At 38.0% G+C, this 21523-nt stretch overlaps 4 protein-coding genes across 7 annotated transcripts; 1 reads left to right on the plus strand and 3 right to left on the minus strand.

Moving 5' to 3' along the window:
* Positions 1–1331: 1331 nt before the first annotated feature.
* On the minus strand, positions 1332–4922 carry LOC113299814 (F-box/LRR-repeat protein At4g14103-like). Of its 2 annotated transcripts, XM_026548902.1 has the most exons (5): positions 3563–4922; positions 2590–2754; positions 2429–2470; positions 1999–2318; positions 1332–1826 (listed from the first exon to the last, which is right to left on the minus strand). In XM_026548902.1, exons 1-4 carry the CDS (start codon positions 4556–4558, stop codon positions 2004–2006), a joined length of 1518 nt encoding a protein of 505 aa, XP_026404687.1. In that variant the 5' UTR covers positions 4559–4922; the 3' UTR covers positions 1332–1826; positions 1999–2003. The 2 variants fall into 2 exon arrangements, with proteins under 2 accessions (XP_026404687.1, XP_026404688.1); XM_026548903.1 differs by lacking the exon at positions 1332–1826 and having other exon boundaries at positions 2104–2275.
* A 1253-nt stretch (positions 4923–6175) lies between these two features.
* On the plus strand, positions 6176–7490 carry LOC113293477 (purine permease 3-like). The gene is made up of 2 exons (XM_026542104.1): positions 6176–6968; positions 7053–7490. The coding sequence occupies exons 1-2, from the start codon at positions 6189–6191 to the stop codon at positions 7395–7397; spliced, it is 1125 nt and encodes a 374-aa protein (XP_026397889.1). The 5' UTR covers positions 6176–6188; the 3' UTR covers positions 7398–7490.
* An 8705-nt stretch (positions 7491–16195) lies between these two features.
* LOC113296103 lies at positions 16196–17214 on the minus strand. Its single transcript, XM_026544440.1, has 2 exons — positions 17197–17214; positions 16196–16798 (listed from the first exon to the last, which is right to left on the minus strand). Exons 1-2 carry the CDS (start codon positions 17212–17214, stop codon positions 16196–16198), a joined length of 621 nt encoding a protein of 206 aa, XP_026400225.1.
* On the minus strand, positions 17082–21523 carry LOC113299815 (serine/threonine-protein kinase AFC3-like). Of its 3 annotated transcripts, XM_026548904.1 has the most exons (12): positions 21259–21523; positions 20968–21088; positions 20236–20262; positions 19999–20152; positions 19810–19858; positions 19009–19123; positions 18751–18842; positions 18510–18657; positions 18189–18253; positions 18001–18098; positions 17653–17767; positions 17082–17515 (listed from the first exon to the last, which is right to left on the minus strand). In XM_026548904.1, the coding sequence occupies exons 1-12, from the start codon at positions 21322–21324 to the stop codon at positions 17366–17368; spliced, it is 1200 nt and encodes a 399-aa protein (XP_026404689.1). In that variant the 5' UTR covers positions 21325–21523; the 3' UTR covers positions 17082–17365. The 3 variants fall into 3 exon arrangements, with proteins under 3 accessions (XP_026404689.1, XP_026404690.1, XP_026404691.1); XM_026548905.1 differs by lacking the exon at positions 20236–20262 and having other exon boundaries at positions 19999–20171; positions 20968–21523; XM_026548906.1 differs by lacking the exon at positions 19009–19123 and having other exon boundaries at positions 20968–21523.

Consider the following 21523-nt stretch of genomic DNA (forward strand, 5'->3'; position numbering starts at 1 on the left):
ATCCACCACAAGAGCTGATTGTAAAAAAGAAAACCCAAAAATGCTGATCTATTACCTGATAATATGTCCACAATCAGTGGATATAATTCCCCTCGTATACAGGTTGTAAAAAAACTAAAATTCAAGAGTTTTTTTGTAACTTTTTTTTTTTTTGCAGAATCGGCTTACATAAATGCCCCTATCCATTGATTGTAAATCTGGGAAGTTCTTCAACTGTTTTGCTCATAACTTCTTCATTTGATGTCGGAATTACCTCATTCTTTTTGCGTTCAACTCGTATTTTCATGGTCTATAGTATAGATATAAAAATTTATAGGTTTGTGCAAAAGTTCAAATATGGTTAATCAATCAGTTAATATAGGCATTAACATATACCGATTGTTGTTGATGTTCATCAAACACGAAAACATCGAATCCAGAATCGATTTATACATGTGCGCCATATCCACCGATTCCAGGCGATATTCTTTGTGTTTGATGAAAAGGAATAAAAAGGAATAATGACCCAGAAAGAGGAAGTAAGAAGATAATTTAGAAATTGGACTCCACAATAAATATTAAACAACTTTAAGGATTTCACTGTGTTTTAATTAATGTTTACAGTTGTAATCTAGTGGGGTTACTTTCAAAATACCAATCTTAGAGAATCCAACGGCTGCTGACCCGCTAGCTTATGATTGAGTTATAAAAAGCCGCTCGGGATAGCACGACCCTTTCCGCTTTACGAAGTTCTCTCAAAAATCTCATACAACGCTGGGCATAATCTTCTTTCTTCAACATCGGCATTGATAAAAAGGATAAACTCTCTAGAGTGAGACTTGTTGAAGATGAAGGATGCAAGACTTGGAGCATGCAGGTTAACTCCACTGTTGTTTCATAATTCCAGCACTCAAATTTTAAAATAGGGGTAATTTGCGTTACCTTCCCCGTAAAGATTCGTAATTTGCATTACCTCCCTTATAGAAATAAAATTAGCAAAACCTCCTCTCGTCAATAATTCTGTTTATTCCAGGTTAGTTGACTCAGCACTAACTTACACGTGGTCTTTATTTATTTTTTTGGATAATTTGCGTAACCTCCCCTGTAAATATTGATAATTTGCGTTACCTCCCCTGTAAAGATTGGTAATTTGCATTACCTCCCCTACAAAAAAACACGTGTAAATTAGTGCTGAATCAGCTAACATGGAATAGACGGAATTATTGACGAGCGAAGGTTTTGTTAATTTTACTTTTGTAGGGAGGTAATGCAAATTATCAATCTTTACAGGGTAACGCAAATTACCCATTTAAAATAAAATAAGTTTAGGCAAAGAAATCTGCTGATAGGGGGAACAGGGGATGATATCTCTGTTAAATTTTCAGATCAACAGTTGGGGATTATCAAATTGAACACTTAGGACAAAATGATGACTACGTTTTTTTCGCTTTCAGTTTGCACACTAAATTTTTGAGGATTTGGTGAACCACATCCTCACATGATTCCTTTGCAGACAGAATCAGCAAAAAAAAAGTACTGCAAACTAAAAAGGACGGGAGACACCATTAGGGGCTTGCATCATTTATACAGAAAAATCTCACGTCAAATTAGATATTGTACGATTTAATGAATTCGATAAGCAACTCTTTGGCCCCCAACAATCCACTTCGTTTAAGTTCACAACTTTGAGAAGTTCCATCCTAGATCCATCAAGAAGCACATTAGAACAGTGATACTAGATGCCTTCTTAATCCAATGAATTCTCTCTGGCCCTGAACTACCAGCTTTTCGAAAGTATTTACCCTACGACTGTGCAATTTCCAACCCCCGGATCCATCAAGAAGCACCTGAGAAAAGTGACCCGGAATTAGAACATCTGAGATACATGTAAATATGTAACCATCAATGAACTTTCACAGGGCAAAAACATAGAACAAAAACAAGCACAAGCCAGAAGGTTGATTTCCATTTTCATTATTCATTATCTATTAACTTGCAACAAAATTTAGGCAAGCTCACCTGACTCAAAATTTCCACAAGATTCTGATATTTTTAGATGCACTTGGAAATGTTAGCAGCATCTCCCTGAATTTCTTCATCCGTTTCTCCCTTACTTTCCTCATCCTTTTCTCCCTTGGTGAGTCTTGTTCAGCCGAATAACAGGCAAGTACCAGTTTCTCCAAGACCGTCACATGTTTTAACAGAATCACTAAAAACTTCAGTTCGTTAACACATCCACGAAGACCTTTAATCTCGACAAACTTTAGCTGAGATATCATGCATGGCAAAGACAACCCTGCATCCAAGTAATCTCCCATATTTTCTGGATTAATATTTACCTAGACAGTAACCAGATTTTATATTAGAAGAACAAACCAACTTGATATCTAAAAAGAAGAAAGACACACAATAGATGACGAATTATACATTTAGAATGGTTGGTGAATACCTCGTCACAGAATGGATACACTGGAGGCTTGTCATAATTTAGCTGGACATCGGACAATACTCAAAATTAAGAAAAAGGCACTAATTTTGAATCAAGCTGAAAAATAAGTTGTTCGAATAACATGACAAAATGAAACCAATGACAGTGAGTTAGGTTAAAACCTCTGATATCTTCAGGGAAAGAGATTCCAAATTGGGGGAGATCTTTAGTATGTATAACACTGAATGCAGGCAGTCCCTTGACAGGTAGGTCTGGAGCTCCAAGTGTTGTAGATTATAACATTCAAGCGGTTGAGCGTCTAATATATCATGTGCTCCACCTAACGCCTTGGTGCGCATACAAGCAAATAAGTAGACATCATTTTTGATTTTAATTAATTTGTAATATGATCACCAATGCCTCAATGAGTTACATAACAAGCATCCTTACCCACCAATCACAAATAAACATAGCAAAGGCCTACCACTAAGAGCAAGGTATTGGCTCATTTCTTGCCAATTTGGATGTCTACAGTATGAGTTTGATTTAAATTAGACAACCTCCTCTAATGTTTTATTGCACGGCACTGAAGGGGGTTTAACTAGCAAGCTACCAGGAGTAGCAACCATGCAAGCTACCAGCAGTAGCAACCACATAGGATAGGGGTTATAAGGAGCTGGTGATGTTTTCCTAAGGCATCAGTTTTCAGAGGGAGGGCACACTGGCGCCCCCCGAACAAAGGGAAGGGGAAGGGTCTTCTTCGATGGATCCTTCTTCCTGTTTAGTCCCCTTCGTTTCGGAAACTTTCTCAGGTTAATGGGTGGCACCTCTAATGCGATGTAGAGAGTGATTTGTTTTCCCGGTTCTTACATTGCTTGAACCGAGGAATATCAATGATCTATTTAGCTTGATTAAATTCTACTATATGAACTTACAATATAACTTCACCATATTTCACATACATATGCAGAAAAATCTCTACGAAATCTGTCCTAGGTGTGCATAATGTGCTCAGACATCATGGAGCAGGAATATAACCAAAATGAGTCTAAAATAGTAAAATGAAGATTAATCTAGTAAACACAGCAGCTGCTGACCCCTTAAATACAGATTCACTTTTTTTTTGCTGGAAAAAAAAAAGTTTAGAGGCCATACCTTAAGGAAAGAATGGTTTAACTTTAAGACTTTTACACTATGAATCCCTCTCAAAAATCCCATTGCATGTTGGGCATAAGTTTCTTTCTTCTCTGGACGAATGTCATAACTTCCTACCACTTTATCTTCTCGTCTAACCCGTATCTCAATATCAGCAGTGACTAGAGATGACATACATTGTGGACTGAACTTTGTTGACAAGTAACTACTGAAAATGAAGGATGCAAGACTTGGAGCATGCAGCTTGACCCCACTATTGCTTTCATCATTCTGACAATCGAATACAAAATACTTGAGTTTAGGCAGAGAAATGTTGAGCTTCGTGTTATGAAATCCATGATACCCCATTTCCATGATCAGCGATTCTAGAGAAGGAAGACTTGAAAAGAACCTATTCGTTAGGTTTACATCACCACCAAATGATATATGTTCAAGTCTCAGATGCAGTAATTCAAGTCGAGGAAAACTCATATCAAGAGGTAGTCTAATCCTGTTTTCGCAGTTATCCTCATCCCAACCAGTCAAGTGCAGCTCCATCTTTGTCAATGATTCACAAGTACATAGACAAGGAGGAATCTCAAAACCATCTTCAACTTTGGTCTTTATATATAGCTCTTGAACTTTATGCTTGACAGCAATTCCAATCCATCTATATATAATACTCACAGATATATATAAACTAAAACAATCAAAACGAATCACTGGTATATCAGAGTCGTCGTGAAGACGGAATACTCTATCCACAAAATCAATAAATGCACCACTAGGTCTTTCATCAAGACTATCTTCATCGTTTGATTCAGAACAATGACAACTCTCACAGAAATTTAGCACAGGCAGAGATTTCCAAATAGATCGCCATCTTTTAGACAAAACACTAAACTTAGCTGCATCTTCCGTATAAATGAAAGATAGGGTGTGATGAATTATGGAATCAGGTAAATTGCTGATCCTATCTTCTTCGGAAGAAGAAAAACCTGAGTTTTCTTTTTTCATTTTGAATTATTGAACTAACGCAAATCGGATTCAACAAATTTCACTCAAACCTGATGATATAAACCTTATAATCCTTCCTCGAGGAGATTAAATCAAGAGAAAATCAACCTAACAAGAATCATAGACAAGTAGTCTCTAAATTTAACCTAGATATGATATCATGATAACAAATTTGAAATCTCAAGCTGATGAGAATATCAGTAGAGAGAAAGAATGAGAATACCTGAGATGAGATCGAAAAACTGGATTCGTTATTGATAGTGACGAAGAATGAAAACTGGATTTGAAGGAAATTGAAATTTGAATTTTGTGTTTGTGTTTGTATTTGTGGACCAAGGGAATTCTGTGTTTTCACAGAGCTGGGATTTCTTATGGCACATAAAAGGGGCAACTACTGTGGTAATGTTCAGATAAAAGAAAAATTCCAAGTCTGGAGGTAGGGGTGTAAATAATACCCGAAAATACTCGGCCTGCCTGTATCCGTCCGAGCCCGCCTGTACTCGAAGTAACCCAAAGCCTGTTATGGCCCGTCATGGACCACCCGACCTGGCCTGGATTAATTTATTGGGCGGTCTCGGGCTTTGCGATAAATTATGATGCCCGGCCTGATACCCGCCCTGGTGCCCGGCCTGAAAGCCTTCTATGTGCCATTAATCATTTAATATCCTCTTAAAAAGACTTAAAAGTTACAATTTATAATTGTCAATTTTGTGTCAAGAAAAATAAAATATATAATTGTTTTTTACTTATAATTAACCTTTTGGAAACGTTAATGGTAATATATTTTCTTATTAGAAAGTTTATTGTACTCTAATTAATTATTTATTATAGGCTAAAATTAAAAATTTGTCAGTGTAATTTAAATATAAAATAATACTATCACTTACAATATGCGATGTTGGAAAGGAAAGGATATTGTATTTAATACCGTTCATTTGAAAATTTAAACTTAAATAAAAAAAATCAAAATAGTGGCATGTCCGGCCCGATCTGGCCTGCCCGTATAAATAGCGGGCTTTGGGCGGTCTTTGGGTAGCAAATTATCTACTTGTGCCCGGCCTGTCCGGCCTGAATTTGTTTACGGGCTCACAAATATTAAGCCTGGCTTACCCGGCCTGTCTTACTTTTTGGATCGGGCGGCCCGGCCTGTCCGAATTTACACCCCTATCTGGAAGGGCAGACTCGTTAGATGGACGTGCGACATTGGATTGGTTGCCCGGATAGCATGAGAGACGAGGCTCGGAGACTGAAGAATTTATTGGGTTGTTGTGGTCTATTTCTCAAAGATCCACTTGTTTCTTGCTCTCTAGTTATTGTACTTTTGAAAGTACTCAATAGAAAACCTCGAGTGAGGCCAGGCAACAAATTTGGTCTTTCTTTTCTATATTAATCAACAAATTTAGTTAGGTGCAATCCTTTACTTTTTTTTACGTCGAACCTGAATGACTTGAACTGGTCCCATATTTCTGACTGTCTTCCTAAGTATTTCTCTAACTGAATTATTTATACTTCTACCACCACCCTACAAGCAGTCACAGTATTGCTTCACCTCAGCTCACATGCACTTGAGATCATCTGATACATCTGGAGAAAGTACTAGAGAATAAAACACATTCTGGCAGCACCAAACATGGCTATGAACATTGATAGAATTGAAGAAGGAGATCTGACTGAAGAAGACAATCATAATCAAGAGGAGGAATCTTCAAAGATCAAGTCTCAGAAGCTAATGAAATGGGGATTACTCTTATTACTAAGCTGCATATGTAGTTTTATTGGAGTCACAGGAGGACCTTTACTACTTAGACTCTACTTCTTACATGGTGGTAGCAGAAAATGGTTATCTGGTTGGTTGCAAATGGCTGGGTTTCCTATACTATTCATCCCACTCACGGTCCTTTATGCTAAACGCGATCGAAGTCTACCTAATATCGAGTTTTTTGCTTCTCGGAAGCTTTTGTTCTATGCTTCTCTGATAGGCCTAGTTCAAGGGATAGACATTTTTATGTATTGTTATGGTTTATCTTTCCTTCCTGTAACTACATCATCTCTCCTTTTTACTACTCAACTCGCCTCCACATCCTTCATTTCATTTGTTTGGGTTAAGCAGAAGTTCACTCCCTACACGATAAATGCGATTGTAGTAATAATAATGGGTTCGATACTACTGGGTATACAGAGGGCTGGTGATCGTCCTCCTGGTGTTACGAATTCGCAGTACTTGTTGGGTTTCTTTATAAGCATAGCTGCTGCTGCAATTTTAGGGTTCATTCTAGTGAGCACCCAAGTTGCTTATGCTAAGGCCAATCAAGGCATGACCTATACTATTGTGTTGCAGTTTCAAGCTTGTTTGGCCTTCTTTGCTACACTCATTTGCACAATTGGGAGTCTCATAAACAAGGATTTCTCAGTAAGTATCCATCTCTTAATGTAAAAAGCTAATTCTTGTGGTTACATGTTATACGATTTTTAACTGATATGTTTTGATCTATAGGAAATGCAACGAGAAGCGGGCGATTTTGACTTGGGAGCGAAAACATACTACTTGGTGTTAGCTTCAAATATGGTAGTTTGGCAGCTAATGTTCACTGGGAGAGTTGGGATTATATTTTGCACGTCCTCTCTCTTTGCAGGAGTCATGAGCGCGGCTTTGCTTCCTATCTCACAGATTGCAGCGGTGATAACATTCCACGAAAATTTCACTGGAGAAAAGGGGATTGCCTTGGCTTTAGCACTTTGGGGCTTCACTTCTTACTTCTATGGTTCCTACAAGAACACAAAAACGCGAAGTCGGAAACCCCATGAAGCAACAGAAAGAGCTAAGCAACCCACAAAATAAGTATCTCCAAATTAATGATTGTAACAATATCGTGATTCTGTGAACACAGATACTCATATGTACTAGGGGTCAGAAAGAAACAGCGTTTTGAACCATACTTCATTTGTACTCCAACCGACCTGGAATTTACTTTAAGCTCGAAATTTTGAAACTAAAATGAAAAAGAAATCACAAGAATTATCCCACGGATCCAAAATGATCGATTTTACTAGCCTTGATTTTGACATCTTAAAAAGAATAAGGATAGGGATAATACTTAACTCTACTCCCATCATACTTGACTAGATATCAGTACTTTCAGGGTAGTAATATAATACTTGGCAAAAGTAACAAAATATCGTGACGAAGTAGGATTCAGTGGAAGCAGCACTAATGCAACTTTGGCAAAATGATTCACGAACCTTAAAAAGAAACCATCGTCATGCATGTATAATGGCAAACAGTGAGTGCAACCAATTATTTTCATGATGTAGCTTCGCTTCCTGGGTTGCCAGACGCGGACACGACATGACGCGGATGCGGACGTTACAAAAGTCTCAAAAAACTAGGATGCGGACACGTATATACATATTTTATTTATATATACAATTATGTATTTATACAGCAAAGTCAAGTTTTCGATCCTAAAAATTAGAAAATAATGTTACATGTGTATAAATTTCAAAAGAAGAGGAGAAATCGTTTGTTTATACACGCCGAAGGTCAAGCAATCAATCACTATTAAACACATGGCATAATCAAAATGCATTCTTAGAAATTGCAACTAGACATGTTATTATTATTCTGAGCTATAGTATGAACTAAATACCTAAACATGTAGTCAGGGATTTCACATGATGAAACGTAGGTAACTCATTCAAGTCACAGGAGTTATTAGAATAGTACTACTTGGACATTTTACCTACCTCAGATATCAATATAAACTTGATATGGACAACAGAAACAGAACTAGATATTCTAAGTAATGTTTTCCGCACTTAACTTGGTGGATATATGCAACAATATATAGAGATTTACATACCCAAAATAGGGTCAATTTACAATGAATGAGAATATTACAATTACACAATTAGTTGCGTTAATTGAGGCATGAGGAGATAAAATCTTGCAGGGGATCAGCTACAATTATGTTGGTAGTTGTATCCTTAACATCCCTTCTCAAGTTGTGCATGAGTTTGCCGAATGTTCAACTTGTTGCGCAACGAATCAAACCGTGAGTTAGCCAATCCTTTCGTAAAAATGTCAGCAACCTGGTCTTTGGTAGAGATGAACTTGACTTGCAGCTGTTTATTCGCCACTCTTTCTCTGACAAAGTGGTAATCAATTTCAATGTGTTTCATACGAGCATGAAACACAGGATTGGCGGTTAGATACGTGGCTCCAAGATTATCACACCACAACGAGGGTGATTGAACTGTAATGCCTAGTTCTTTTAGAAGAGATTGAAGCCACATTAACTCAGAGGTAGCAATAGCAATACCCCTGTATTCAGCCTCCGTGCTTGATTTTGAAACAGTCTTCTGTTTTCTGGCACTCCATGAGACAAGATTTCCTCCAAAGTAGATGGCAAACCCACTAGTTGATCTTCTGTCGTCTAAATTACCGGCCCAGTCAGAGTCGGAATAAGCATGTAATTGAGTGTCAGATGATGGTCGTAACACTAAGCCATAATTCACAGTGTGCTTTATGTACCGTAAAATTCTTTTCACAAGCTCCCAATGTTCTTCAAAAGGATCTGTCATGTATTGACACACTTTATTGACAGCCACAGCAACATCTGGACGGGTCAGATGAAGATATTGCAATGCTCCACACACACTGCGGTATAAAGTTGGATCTGCAAATCGTGTAGTTCTTTGTCTGCTGATTTTTGCATTTACTACAAGTGGTGTAGTTACTGGCTTTGCTCCCTCCATTTTCGTACGTTTGAGAAGATCAGAGACGTACTTCTGTTGACTGAGTAGCACACAGTTGCCTTGTTTGATCACTTCTACTCCTAAGAAGTAACTGAGTTCACCTAAGTCTGTGACTGCAAAAGCATAATTCAAGTCAGTAATAAGTTTGTTGATAAGTGACTGATTTGAACCTGTGATGATGATATCATCAACGTAAATAAGCACATAGGTGATCTCATTATGTGACTGTCGTATGAATAGAGAGGTGTCTGCAATTGATCTTTTGAAACCAAGGCTAGTCAGATGGGTGCTGAGCTTGGAGTACCATGTACGTGGTGCCTGCTTGAGCCCATAGATGGCTTTGTTCAACTTGCATACATGATTTGGATAATCTGGATCCACATATCCAGATGGTTGCTTCATAAACACTTCTTCTTTTAGTACCCCATGAAGAAAAGCATTTTGAACATCTAATTGACGCATATTCCAGCCATGTGTGACTGCAATGGACAGAACAAGACGAATAGTGCTAGGCTTTATGACAGGACTGAAAGTGTCTGCATAATCAAACCCTTCCCTTTGATTGTAACCCTTAGCTACTAGCCGAGCTTTTCGTACATCAATGGTGCCATCTGGTTTTTGTTTTACTCTAAAAACCCATTTAGAACCTATGATGTTCATCCATTTCTCATAAGGAACTAAACTCCACGTTCCATTGCGTATATGAGCATTTATTTCTTTTTCCATTGGAGGTCGCCAGTTAGGATCTTTAGAGGCTTCAGTGTAACAACACGGAGCCATAAACTCAGGTAGCTCCAAAGGATGTTTTGTTGTAGCTAGGCAAAGTTTCTTAATTGGTTTTCTGATGCCATCCTTTGCTCTTGTCACCATGGTGTGCTGTTGTGGTGGTCTTTGCGACTGAACAACTATATTCTCAATAGGGACTGATCTATCATCTGCTCCCTGAACTAATGCAGATGGTATAGGGACTGCTGAGGATTGTACACTTTGTTCTAACACTGGAGGTTGTTGAATAGCAATATCAATTGGACCTTGCTGAGCTGTATTAGGTTCAACTGCTAAAGAGGGATTTATAAAAGTGTGTGATGTAAGTAATTTAGTAGATTGTAGAGAATGTTGAGTTTCAGGGGAGCTTACCTGTTTCTTGGCAGCAAATGGGAATTCTGTTTCAACAAACTTGACATGACGAGAGATGTAGATCCTGTTTGTTGGTACATGAAGACATAGATATCCTTTGTGTGCACCACTATAGACAATAAACACACAAGGATGAGATCTTGGTTCTAGTTTGTTTGACACATAAGGCCTTAGACATGGTTAACAGAGACAACCATAGACTTTAAGAAGAGAAAAATCTGGTTTCTTGTTGTGTAAAAGCTCTAAAGGTGATTTAGATTCATGTTGTGAAGCTGGGATACGATTAATAAGATAACAAGCAGTGGTAAAAGCATCTGACCAATACGACTTAGGCATGGAAGCATGAAAGAGTAAAGCAAGACCTGATTCAGTGATATGTCTGATACGACGTTCGGCAAGGCCATTTTGAGCGGATGTATGAGGACATGAAAATCTGTGGACAACACCTGAGCTGTTTAGGAAAGCTGTAAACTTCTTATACTCTCCTCCATTATCAGATTGAAACACTTTTATTTTGTGTTCAGTTTGATGTTTTATTAGCTTTTTGAACTGTATAAACACAGGCAACGCATCTGACTTTCTAGCTAGGGGATATATCCAGGTATAATGAGAAAAAACATCAAGTAAAAGCATGTAATATCGATACCCAGTTCTTGAAACAGTTGGGGAAACCCACAAGTCAGATACAACTAAGCTCAAAGGCTTATCAAAAAGAGAAGAGCTAATGGGAAAGGGAAGTTTATGGATTTTGCTAACATGACATGAATGGCAAAACTCAAACTTTTTATTAGAAACAGGAAGAGAAAAATTCTTGATAACTTTCAAAACCGTACGCAGCATTGGATGGCCAAGACGTTGATGCCAGATTGGAATTGTAGGTGAGACAAGAGCAGTTGGTGAAGCTTTGGCAATCTCTCGTACACCATCAAGTATGTATAGCCCATTTCTACTGCTGCCTCGCAACAGGATTGTCTTTGTGAGTAAATCCTTCACAAGAAAGAAACTAGAGTGAAACTCAAAATAAACTTGATTATCTTGACAAAATTTTGAAACCGAAAGCAAGTTTGTTTTGATTTCAGGGACATGGAGCATATTATTGAGGGTAAAATTTCTATTATTATGTGAGAATGAGGCATTACCAATATTTTCAATATGTAACGCATTACTATTACCCACATGGACTTCCTCAGTTCCATCATATTCATGACGAATAGCAAGATTATTAAGATTTGCAGTAAGATGGTGTGTTGCTCCAGTGTCCGTAACCCAATTGTTGTCAGTAGCTCCACCAGGTAGAGCAAGATAGGCTGTTGGACGACCATTTTGTGCTTGTCCATTGTTTTTCTTGAACCAACAGTTGCGTGTAGCATGATTTCTCTTCATGCAGACCTGACATGGTCTGTTATCATCTCTTTGATGATTGTTGATGTTGTTTCCCTTGGAATAGCTTTGTCGATTGTTTTGAGGCTGATTCCTTCTCTGATCAGATCGTGAAAAGGATCTTGTGTAGCTGGAATAAGCCACATGAGCCATTGGTTGTTGAAGAAATGCAAGTTGTTGTTCTAAGCGCATATCAAATGACAGAAGATGTGCATGAAAAGTGTCCATATCAGCAACTTCAATCGTGCTGAGTGTAGTAACAATGGGGTCGTACGCCTGATCTAGGCCACTTAGGATAGATTCCTGCATATCTTCCTCACTTAGAGGGTTACCAGATGCTGCAAAAGCATCAAACAACTGCTTACATTTAGAAAAATACTCTTGCATTTTGATGTTACCTTTTTGGAGACTGTGGAGTTGTCTCTTGAGATGCAGAAGATGAGCTTTTGTCTTTGGGGCATATCTTTTCTCTAGAGCGTCCCATACTGCCTTGGAAGTTTTGAGTCCAGTGACCCTTCCTAGAACACTTTCTGTAAGATATGAAAGAAGCCAACCGAGCAGGATTTGTTCTTCGAACTTGATATAGGCTGGATTTACTGCTTGGATGTTGGGTAGATATTGTGGTGGTTTTTGGTAAGTACCATCAACATATCCTTCCAGTCTGTAGCCTTTCAAAAGAGGCTGAAACTGAGCTTTCCATAGAGTGTAGTTCGAATCATTAAGCTTGATATTGATTAAATGGTTAACATGGATCTGATGCAGAGTTGAAGTTTCTGGACTTGACATTGAAACTGAAAATGAAGGTGAGGCGTGGTTTTTAGAATCGATTTGGCTGATACCAAAACAGAACTAGATATTCTAGGTAATGTTTTCCGCACTTAACTTGGTGGATACATGCAACAATATATAGAGATTTACATACCCAAAATAGGGTCAATTTACAATGAATGAGAATATTAAAATTACATAATTAGTTGCGTTAATTGAGGCATGAGGAGATAAAATCTTGCAGAGGATCAACTACAATTATGTTGATAGCTGTATCCTTAACAAACAGAACGACTAGTCTGCTATATTGTGATATGGACAACCTCAGATAATCCTAGAACAGATATATACGAGGTGCCTCAATCATGCATCAAGTATAATTTGATGGAATGCTATTTTCAAAAAGCTCGGTAGTTTTGTTCAGACCCCTTTTTTTTTATAGAAAAACTTAGGCAAGCCTAAGAGGCAAACAAAGTAATAGCAGAGCTTATGTCAAGCCTGCTTTCATAGTTCTTACACATAATAGCAATATTAAGAGATTGCAGATTTTGTAGTCTATGAATATAGGTAAGACTAGTTAAAACAAAAGAAACTGGATTAATTTTTGAATGATTGTCTCTAGTAGTTCTTTGCAGATCTTCATAGTGACTAAGGTTGAATCTTCCTTTGATTGCTTGATTATAAAGAAATTGGAACCTTAACAGAATCTCCTTGGATTCAACTTGAACTTCAATATTCATGTGCTGCCTCTCTTTTGCCCAGTTGAAAGCTAGGTCAGCGCCTCCTGTTGCTCCCCATTCCCTCAAGTGGCCTGAGCTTCCTATGCTATCAATGTTGTTTCCTGTAGCATCCAAGATAGTTAGTGCAGAGAAGTATTTTAGATTTATAGGGTCCTGTATAGTACAGATTTTGATGATATAACCAAAATCCTGCGGAGCACATTGGTTCAGATCATAAGGCACTGTAGTATCTGCCTGATTTTCAGGCTCTTCACTAATCAGAGAAATTTTATCAAGAGCATGATTGGGTAACTTGTGAATTATGTTATAGTCACATAAGTATTGCTTTATGCAGAGAGCTGTACGTTTGTCATTAGGCTTTATGTGATTGAAAACTAGATCACATCTAGCCTTGCAAATGAACCAACAGATAGTATCATAGGTATTGTGGTGTTCAGAATGACTTCCAGGAGTAAACCAAGAATTGAACCAAACCATGAAGTTTGTGGTACTGTCAAATTTGCCATGTGAAGCCCCAAGAGTTTCTAGCCAAACCTCAGTTGCAGCTGGGAAGTTTAGGAACATATGTGTCATAGTTTCCTCCCCACTTTTGCAAATTTGGCATATTGGATCAATGTAGTGTAATATGCTTGCAGTCTTTGCATTAGTGGGAAGGATTTCATGAGCACATTTCTAGATGAAGATCTTTATAACTGGAGCAATATCCATTTTCCAAGTGGCCTCCTAGTTTCTTGTAATGGTTTCATTCTTATATAAGTAGTCAATCTTTGACTTGTAAATGGCCTTGACAGAGAACTTTCCAGTGTCATCTAAATTCCATAAAATTGTATCCTCATTCCCTGGGTGAGTGCTGAGAGATAGAGTTTCTTGAACAGTGTTGGGGATGAAAATATGATGAATAAGGTTTGTATTCCAGTCCCCAGTGGGTGTCATCAGGTGAGTCAGTAACTCAATATGATGAGGGCAGTGGGTGGGTTTGATGAGTTTTAATGTGGAGTTTGGGATCCAGATGTCTTCTCATATTGTGATTCTATTCCCATTTCCAATTTTCCAAGAACAGTGTTGTTGAATGTTCTTTATGCCTTCCAGGATGCCTTTCCAGATCCAAGAGTCTCCATTTTTAGCTTTGGTATCCATGTTTAGCACATTTCTCCCCAACATGTACTTTGCATCCATAAGTTGATACCATAGAGAATCTCTATCTTGTTCCAGTCTCCATCCAATTTTTGTGATCATGGAACTGTTGAATAGCTCCATATTCATAAAGCCCAATCCTCCTAGCTCCTTTGGTTTGCAAACAGCTGTCCAAGCCTTTGGGTAGTAGCCCTTGGGATTTTCCAGATTTTTTCCCCAGAAGAAATCTCTTTGAAGCTTGTTTAGATCTTGGCAAGTTTGTTTAGGGATTCTAAAGTAGTTGGTAGATACTGGCTGTGGTAGATACTGGTTGTGGAAGTATTCTTTCAACTAGATACCCCCTTCAATCCTGCTGGTAAGAATACCCCCTTCAGTCTCTTTGAAGCTTGTTTAGATCTTGGAAAGTTTGTTTAGGATTGAAGGGGGTATTATTCCAACTAGATAGCCTCACCTTCAGTTTGTCAACTCCTTCTGTGGGTAAATAAATGAGAGCCTAAGTATTTGTCATCTAGTTGCAGAACTCGGACTCCCATAATGTTGTTGATTATAGGGATGAGAGATGGATCAGTGTTTCTGTTGAAAAAAACTCCAGACTTGTTGAAGTTGATAAGTTGGCCAGAGGTATTTTCAAACATGTTGAGAATGTCCATTAGATTTTGAGCTTTCACTTTGTTAGCTTTGCAGAACACCATACAATCATCAGCAAACAGGAGATGATTGATTGAGAGAACATCTTTACAGATCTTTATTCCAGTGATGATGCCTATATTTTCAGCATGTATAAGAGTTCTAGAAAGAGCTTCCATGCAAAAGAGGAACAGATAGGGTGATAATGGGTCTCCCTGTCTGAGGCCTCTAGAGGGGAAGAAGAAAGTATCAGGGGAGCCATTTATTAGGACAGAAGAGGAGGTGGTGGAGATATATTGCATCATTTTTTGGCATCATTGATCATTGAATCCCATCTTGGTCATAATAGTAATGAGAAAATCTCAGTCAACTCTGTCAAAGGCCTTAGCCATGTCTATCTTTATTCCCATACTTCCCTTTTCACCTTTGGAACCTCTTTTAGATCTCATAGAATGTATGAGTTCATGAGCAATAACAATATTATCAGATATTTGTCTTCCAGGTATGAAGGCAGATTGGTATGGAGATATGATTTTGCTGAGAAAAGGTTTCATTCTTTGGTCTAGCAGTTTGGATATGATTTTGTAGGTAGTATTGCAAAGGCTTATAGGTCTAAAATGAGATGGAGAGGTTGGTTTGTCTATCCTAGGTATAAGAGAGATAAAAGTAGAGTTCATTTCTTTGAGCATATGGCCAGAGGTGAAAAAATGTTGTACCATTTTGACAAGGTCTTCTCCTATCAGCTCCCAGTTGGCTCGAAAGAAATTTGGTGGAAATCCATCAGGTCCAGGGGGTTTGTCTTTTGCCATACTAAACAAGATGGCTTTAACTTCAATATAAGTTGGGGTTTGATTAAGAATAGAATTGTTGGTGGTGGTAATGATAGATGGTATGAGGTTAATGATTTCTGGGTTGATGATGGGTGTTTCAGCAGTGGCCATCTTAGTGAAATGTTGGGTGAAGCAGTTCTTCAATTCTTGTTAATCAGAAATCCAGTTACCATTACTATCCTTAATAGTATCTATCTTGTTTCTTGTAGTTCTGCATTTAGTAGCTCTATGAAAGTAGCTAGTGTTTTGATCCCCAGTTTGATGAATTAGTCCCTACTTTTTGTCTTCCAAAAACTTTCTTCAATATCATGCCAATCTCTGAGAGTTTTTCTGGCCAAGCTAACAACTTCACTTCTATCAGCTCTGAAATAGTTGTTATGAAGCCAAGAAAGATGTTGTTTGCATTCATCAATGTTAGTTTTGATATTACCGTAGACTTCCTTATTCCAAACTCTTAGATGTAGTTTGATATCTTTCATCTTTCTTGCTATAATATAAGCACTGGAGCCAGTGAGATCTCTTCTCCAGCACTCAGCAATGATATTCCTCCAATCCTTGTGGTCCAGCCAAGGACCAAAGAATTTAAAGGAAATTCTACCAGATTGCCAAGAGGGATTGGAGTTAAGAAGGATAGGATGGTGATCAGAACCAATGGCTAGCATATTAGATATGGTAGTGTTGGGATATAAGAGAAGCCAGCTTTCAGTAGCTAGCCCTCTGTCCAATCTTTGTTCAGTGAGAGTATGGCCACTTCTTTTATTAGACCAAGTGAAAGAGCAACCAGTGGTGCCCAAATCAACTAAATCCAGTTCAAGAATTTTATTACTAAAGAGATTAGCCTCATTAACATCAATAGGCTGAGTGCTAAACTTTTCAGTATCATGTGAAATGATATTAAAGTCTCTGATTATTAACCATGGCAAAGCATTGGACAGCCATGTTCAGATAAGTATAATGTTTTGAGTTTCGAGTCTTTTGACCAATTCCTGAAAGTTGCCATACTTGCAAGCCCCCTTTTTAAATGACAGATCTGGTAGATATATTTGAGTTTCTCACCTCAGAGATCTCTCAACAGAGAATCTGATATTGATGGGGGTATAAGTTTCTTTAAGGTATAGAACATTTAAAGAAAAAGTATAAAAAGTGATTTAGGAGAAAAAACTTGCAGGTGAGATACTCTTTTGTTTCATTAAGAACACCAATAAATCAAGGAAAATGTAGAAATCCTTGTTGGTATTAGTCTGAAAATAGATAGATTAATGCTTACCCCTGCCACAGAAAGCATCTATCTGCTTTCAGTGCAACAATTTACAACAGTTTATAACCATACAAAGCGGATCATAAATGATGCAGCAGTTCCTCCAACTCTAGAGAGAGAGCAAGAGAAAGGGGCTGACTTCTGCTCTAGAAGAAGATCTTTTTAATACTTCTGCTTCTCATCTATTTATAATATGATCTCTGAAGAAGAGGTGGTCAAGGGCTTGACGGGCAGTGAGCCTTTCAGCTGGGTTGAACTCCAACAGACGGTGCAATAAGTCTGTAAACAAAGACTTCCACGAAGAGTCTACATACTGAGAAACTATATCCTGCAACAAATGAAGAAAACAAAAAACAAAAAACAAAAAGAAGTTATGATTCGGAATTCAAGGACATTAACTTCAGCTGGATAGGCACTACAGCGGAGCAATGCCAGAAGTAAATCCCAAAGAAAGAAGAGACTAACCTTCAGCCGGTCAAGTTTTTTGACTGCCCTGATACTTTCTCTTGAAACCGCTCCTTCAGGCCAGTTCAATCGAGTTCCTCTCCTGGAAGTCCTGAAGTATTTTTCCGCACCACGACTGCCAACATTCCAACAAGAATATGGGGGTCAAAAAAACAAAAACAAAACTAACGTGAAGGTGTTAACAGAATACATGAATTAGGATTTACAAACAACAATGTAGTAGAGATATATTCCCACAAGGGAAGCAGCCTGAGGCCCTTAGCCTTGCACATTTTTGTAATAAAATGCTTTTGTATAGAAATAAAAATCATCGCATTAACCCCTGCTGAAGTATTAAGAAAAACTTACTCAGCCTTTCTAGTCATATGCTCCGGCAGAGGTCCCAATACCTTCTCCATCATTGCCAAGTGTTCCAAATTTTCATGTGTCTGAAACAATGCATTTCCCTGTAACAAAAGTTCCTGCAGGTCAGCATTTCCCAGAAAAAGGTAATTGTTCAACTGGTTCAACTATAAAGGTTTAATAAAGGGACTAACCGAACACAGCTCGACAAGTATGCAACCAATACTCCACAGATCACAAGGAAAAGACCATCCTAAACCTGCATATCACGGGTTAGAAATGCTATACTGTACCGGGCTCATGACTCAAGGAGTAGCAAAGCATTTGCATCAAAAATATATACACTCCATTTGACATAGACAAATGTAAAGCCAATGTCTGCAGCAAATACTTAAAAGACTGAGGGACTGAAACCACACAAAAACTGAAGCACTTAAAGACAATTTAAGCACCCAATGTAAGTGTAGTAGGTGAGGAAGTAAAACCCACTGACTCAGATAGGCATCAGGAAATACCTAAAATGACCTCAGGTGCCCGGTAATGCCTTGTTGAGACAATCGAGGTATGCTCTTTATTATCAAAGACAGTACTACCAAAATCAATCAGCTTTATAGAACTTGACTTCGGCAAGCACCTGAACTGAATCTCCCCACGAGAATTCCTCTGCAGTATTTCATGAACCTCATCTAAGTTTGTTACCAAGTTAAAGTACCTTGAAAAATGCGATCCTCCTAATTACAGTTAGAAACAAGGTACCTTGGAGCTTGGGAGTTTTACACTCTCAGAAGACACGAGCAGGATGTTTTCTGGCTTCAAGTCAGTGTGGATCATGTGCAAATCATGCATATCTGCCAGAATACATGGATTTTGTCACTCACCAAAGAAAATGACAATATAGAATGACACGAGACTCAACACTCTCCTTGTTCACAAAATGAGCCATGCAGAAAAAACACGTTATTAGTTTGTAAAGAACAGAAAAGACAGTGAAAAGTACAAATACAATCTACACACATGCTACAGATTCCAAAAGCTGACGCCCGAACTCTCGGACAAGATCCACAGGAAGTGAGCAGTATTTATTTCTCCTTAGAAAATCAAATAAACTTGGTCCAAGCTTCTCAAACACCTGGTAAAACCATGGAAGTTCATTTACAGAAATGTTTCAATATCGAATACTCCGTAACATGTAGTGGCCAGACAATCAGACCCGTCATAAGAAAATGTAAATGAACCAACCCATACGACTTCATGAGAACAGAAATAGGACGACCACATTGCCAGCCTTTCAAGCAGCAAATAAGGGAGACAGATGGCTGAATGACTTTTAGAGAGTTCAAACCAGAAGACCAACTATGACCATATTTATTTTGTTAAGCAGGTTAGAAATTCATAATGTAGAGATGTATCCTGATAAAGCAAAGCACATCATATTTATTAATTTTTATGCTTCAGTCAACCTTAATCCAATATTTGTACATAATTCGAAAAAGTAAGCCTAAATATCATCCCAAAGATTAACGAGTCTGGGACAGTTAAGTGAACAGATGAAGATATAAATAGAAGGAAAAGCTGATTTCAGGGATATACCAATAATTTTAGATAGAATCCTCAAGATCTCCAATGAAAATCCAGAAAGATTGTGAAAATTGGTCAGAACTAAGGCTAATAACGACAATCAGAAGCAGGTGGATCTCATTAATCTCCTTTCCCAAAAATTCAGTGCCTTTGATGTTGACAACAAGATATAGAGATTGTAACCTATATATAGAATAAACAAGGGCATAGGCAGGGAAAGATCAAATGGCAACTTACAATGCAAATGTGATTCCGGTAGTCAAACCAATTACGGATTTGCACGCAGCTGGAGAACTCAGAAAGGAAAAAGCATATACAAGGTAAGAATACATCCAGAACTAATATTGTTGTTTTTTCCCGAAGGAAGATAATGTACTTCCTTCAACTGCAAACATATATATAAGGTGGAAGTGTATCTAGAATTACCGGGAGCGTCCAAGTTCATGTTTGGCAAGAAGCTGAAGCACATCGATTTCAATCATTGCTGCATCTCGATATTTGCGTATGCTGCGGACTACCTTAATGGCCACCATTCTTTTTTCCTCGCGGTCCCAACATTCCAAAACACGGCCGAATGTGCCTACAGTACTAGCAGCTTGCTGACATGGACACACGCATAAATAATAAAAGACCTGGGAGATAGTTGGACACTAGATAGCTAACCTTCACCCATTTTGCTGATGATATTATCTGCACAAATATTGAAGAAATAAAGATTAAATTAAAGCTTAAACTTTGCTTCGTCTGAAAATTGTTTGGCTATTGCTAAATGGTAGAGTAGACCAAGATTGAGCAACCCGACATTTCTCAATATGTTTCTTTGACGAAGACTTAAGGGTATTTTCTTATTAAGTATTCTCACGGCCAGGGAAGTAACCAAAAATGAGTTAAAAAACTACATGAAACCCACTTGGACTGTACCACCATGTTTTCAACTATTATTGTTTCTGTTAATCCCCATTTTTCTTTTTTGTCATCTAAAGTACATTTTTCTATGTCTTGCAATCAAAAGTAAACAATGCGAACACAACCTTGCGACATGAATAAGAGGCGGAGAATATCCCCTTCGCTCAGCAATCAACATGAACAAACCGAAAAAAGCAAATCTAATTACATAGCTAAATAAGAAATTTTCAAATACCAAACAGCCGTCTGATAAAAGAACAAACTAAAGAAGGTTGTAGCTTAGCAAGCAAAAGATTCCACCAATTCCCACATCAAAAGAATCGTGTTTTACAAAATACAGCCTCAGTTTCTAATGTTTTTTGAGCTAAGCAGTTTCATGGTGTTAAACAATTTACGGATAACTCTAAATTAAATTACTTTTCACAACATCAATTACAGGCATTAACGAGAAACTTTGAAATTAGATAAATAAAATCTGAAAAAGCTTACATCTTTGAGTCAAATTATCGCCATAATTGAACACATAATGCCCTTCACGATCATCATCTCTCCTAGGCGGTGATGCATGTCGATAGGAAACCTCATTAGATACCCTCGGCAACCTAAAAGCCTACAAAGATCCATCCAGCAAGCAATCCATACTTAAAAAAGAAGAAGTCAAATTCCATCAATCACAAAACCCTAATTTCTGAAAAAGACCCAAACTTTTACATCCCCCCAATACTCCAATGTCGAAACCCTAATAAACCCCTTTGATTAGAGATATTCTTACGAACGGACCTCTGGTTCAGTTGGAGCTACATCCCATGATAGACGTGGACGTTTTCTGGTTCTCTGATTTTCCATCACTCCAAAAAAAGATTTCCAATTCCTTTTCTCTCTTGCTGTATCTGTCTGCAACAATAACAAGAACAGAAATCCCTACAACAAGAAACTGAACATCAGATTTAGTCGTTTCGAATCAGATTTTCTGAATTAACGGGAAGAAAATTATGAATGGTGAAGAACAGAAAATGGGGGTCGTTGAGTTTATACGAGAGTTTGG

This window comes from Papaver somniferum, chromosome 7 (assembly GCF_003573695.1).
Source record: "Papaver somniferum cultivar HN1 chromosome 7, ASM357369v1, whole genome shotgun sequence".
In the NCBI taxonomy this organism is placed as follows: domain Eukaryota; kingdom Viridiplantae; phylum Streptophyta; class Magnoliopsida; order Ranunculales; family Papaveraceae; genus Papaver; species Papaver somniferum.

What these genes read in the sequence shown, in the direction of transcription:
- LOC113299815 (XM_026548904.1), bottom strand. Translation starts at nt 21,324, where the DNA reads ATGGAAAATCAGAGAACCAGAAAACGTCCACGTCTATCATGGGATGTA. An exon ending in CATCAGCAAAATGGGTGAAG is followed by an intron (nt 20,153 to 20,235) that starts GTTAGCTATCTA and finishes CTAGTACTGTAG; the next exon opens with GCACATTCGGCCGTGTTTTG. An exon ending in CATATGACTAGAAAGGCTGA is followed by an intron (nt 17,768 to 18,000) that starts GTAAGTTTTTCT and finishes GAATGTTGGCAG; the next exon opens with TCGTGGTGCGGAAAAATACT.
- LOC113293477 (XM_026542104.1), top strand. Translation starts at nt 6,189, where the DNA reads ATGGCTATGAACATTGATAGAATTGAAGAAGGAGATCTGACTGAAGAA. An exon ending in TCATAAACAAGGATTTCTCA is followed by an intron (nt 6,969 to 7,052) that starts GTAAGTATCCAT and finishes TTTGATCTATAG; the next exon opens with GAAATGCAACGAGAAGCGGG.
- LOC113299814 (XM_026548902.1), bottom strand. Translation starts at nt 4,558, where the DNA reads ATGAAAAAAGAAAACTCAGGTTTTTCTTCTTCCGAAGAAGATAGGATC. An exon ending in TTTCCCTGAAGATATCAGAG is followed by an intron (nt 2,471 to 2,589) that starts GTTTTAACCTAA and finishes TCCGATGTCCAG; the next exon opens with CTAAATTATGACAAGCCTCC. An exon ending in TGTATCCATTCTGTGACGAG is followed by an intron (nt 2,319 to 2,428) that starts GTATTCACCAAC and finishes GTTACTGTCTAG; the next exon opens with GTAAATATTAATCCAGAAAA.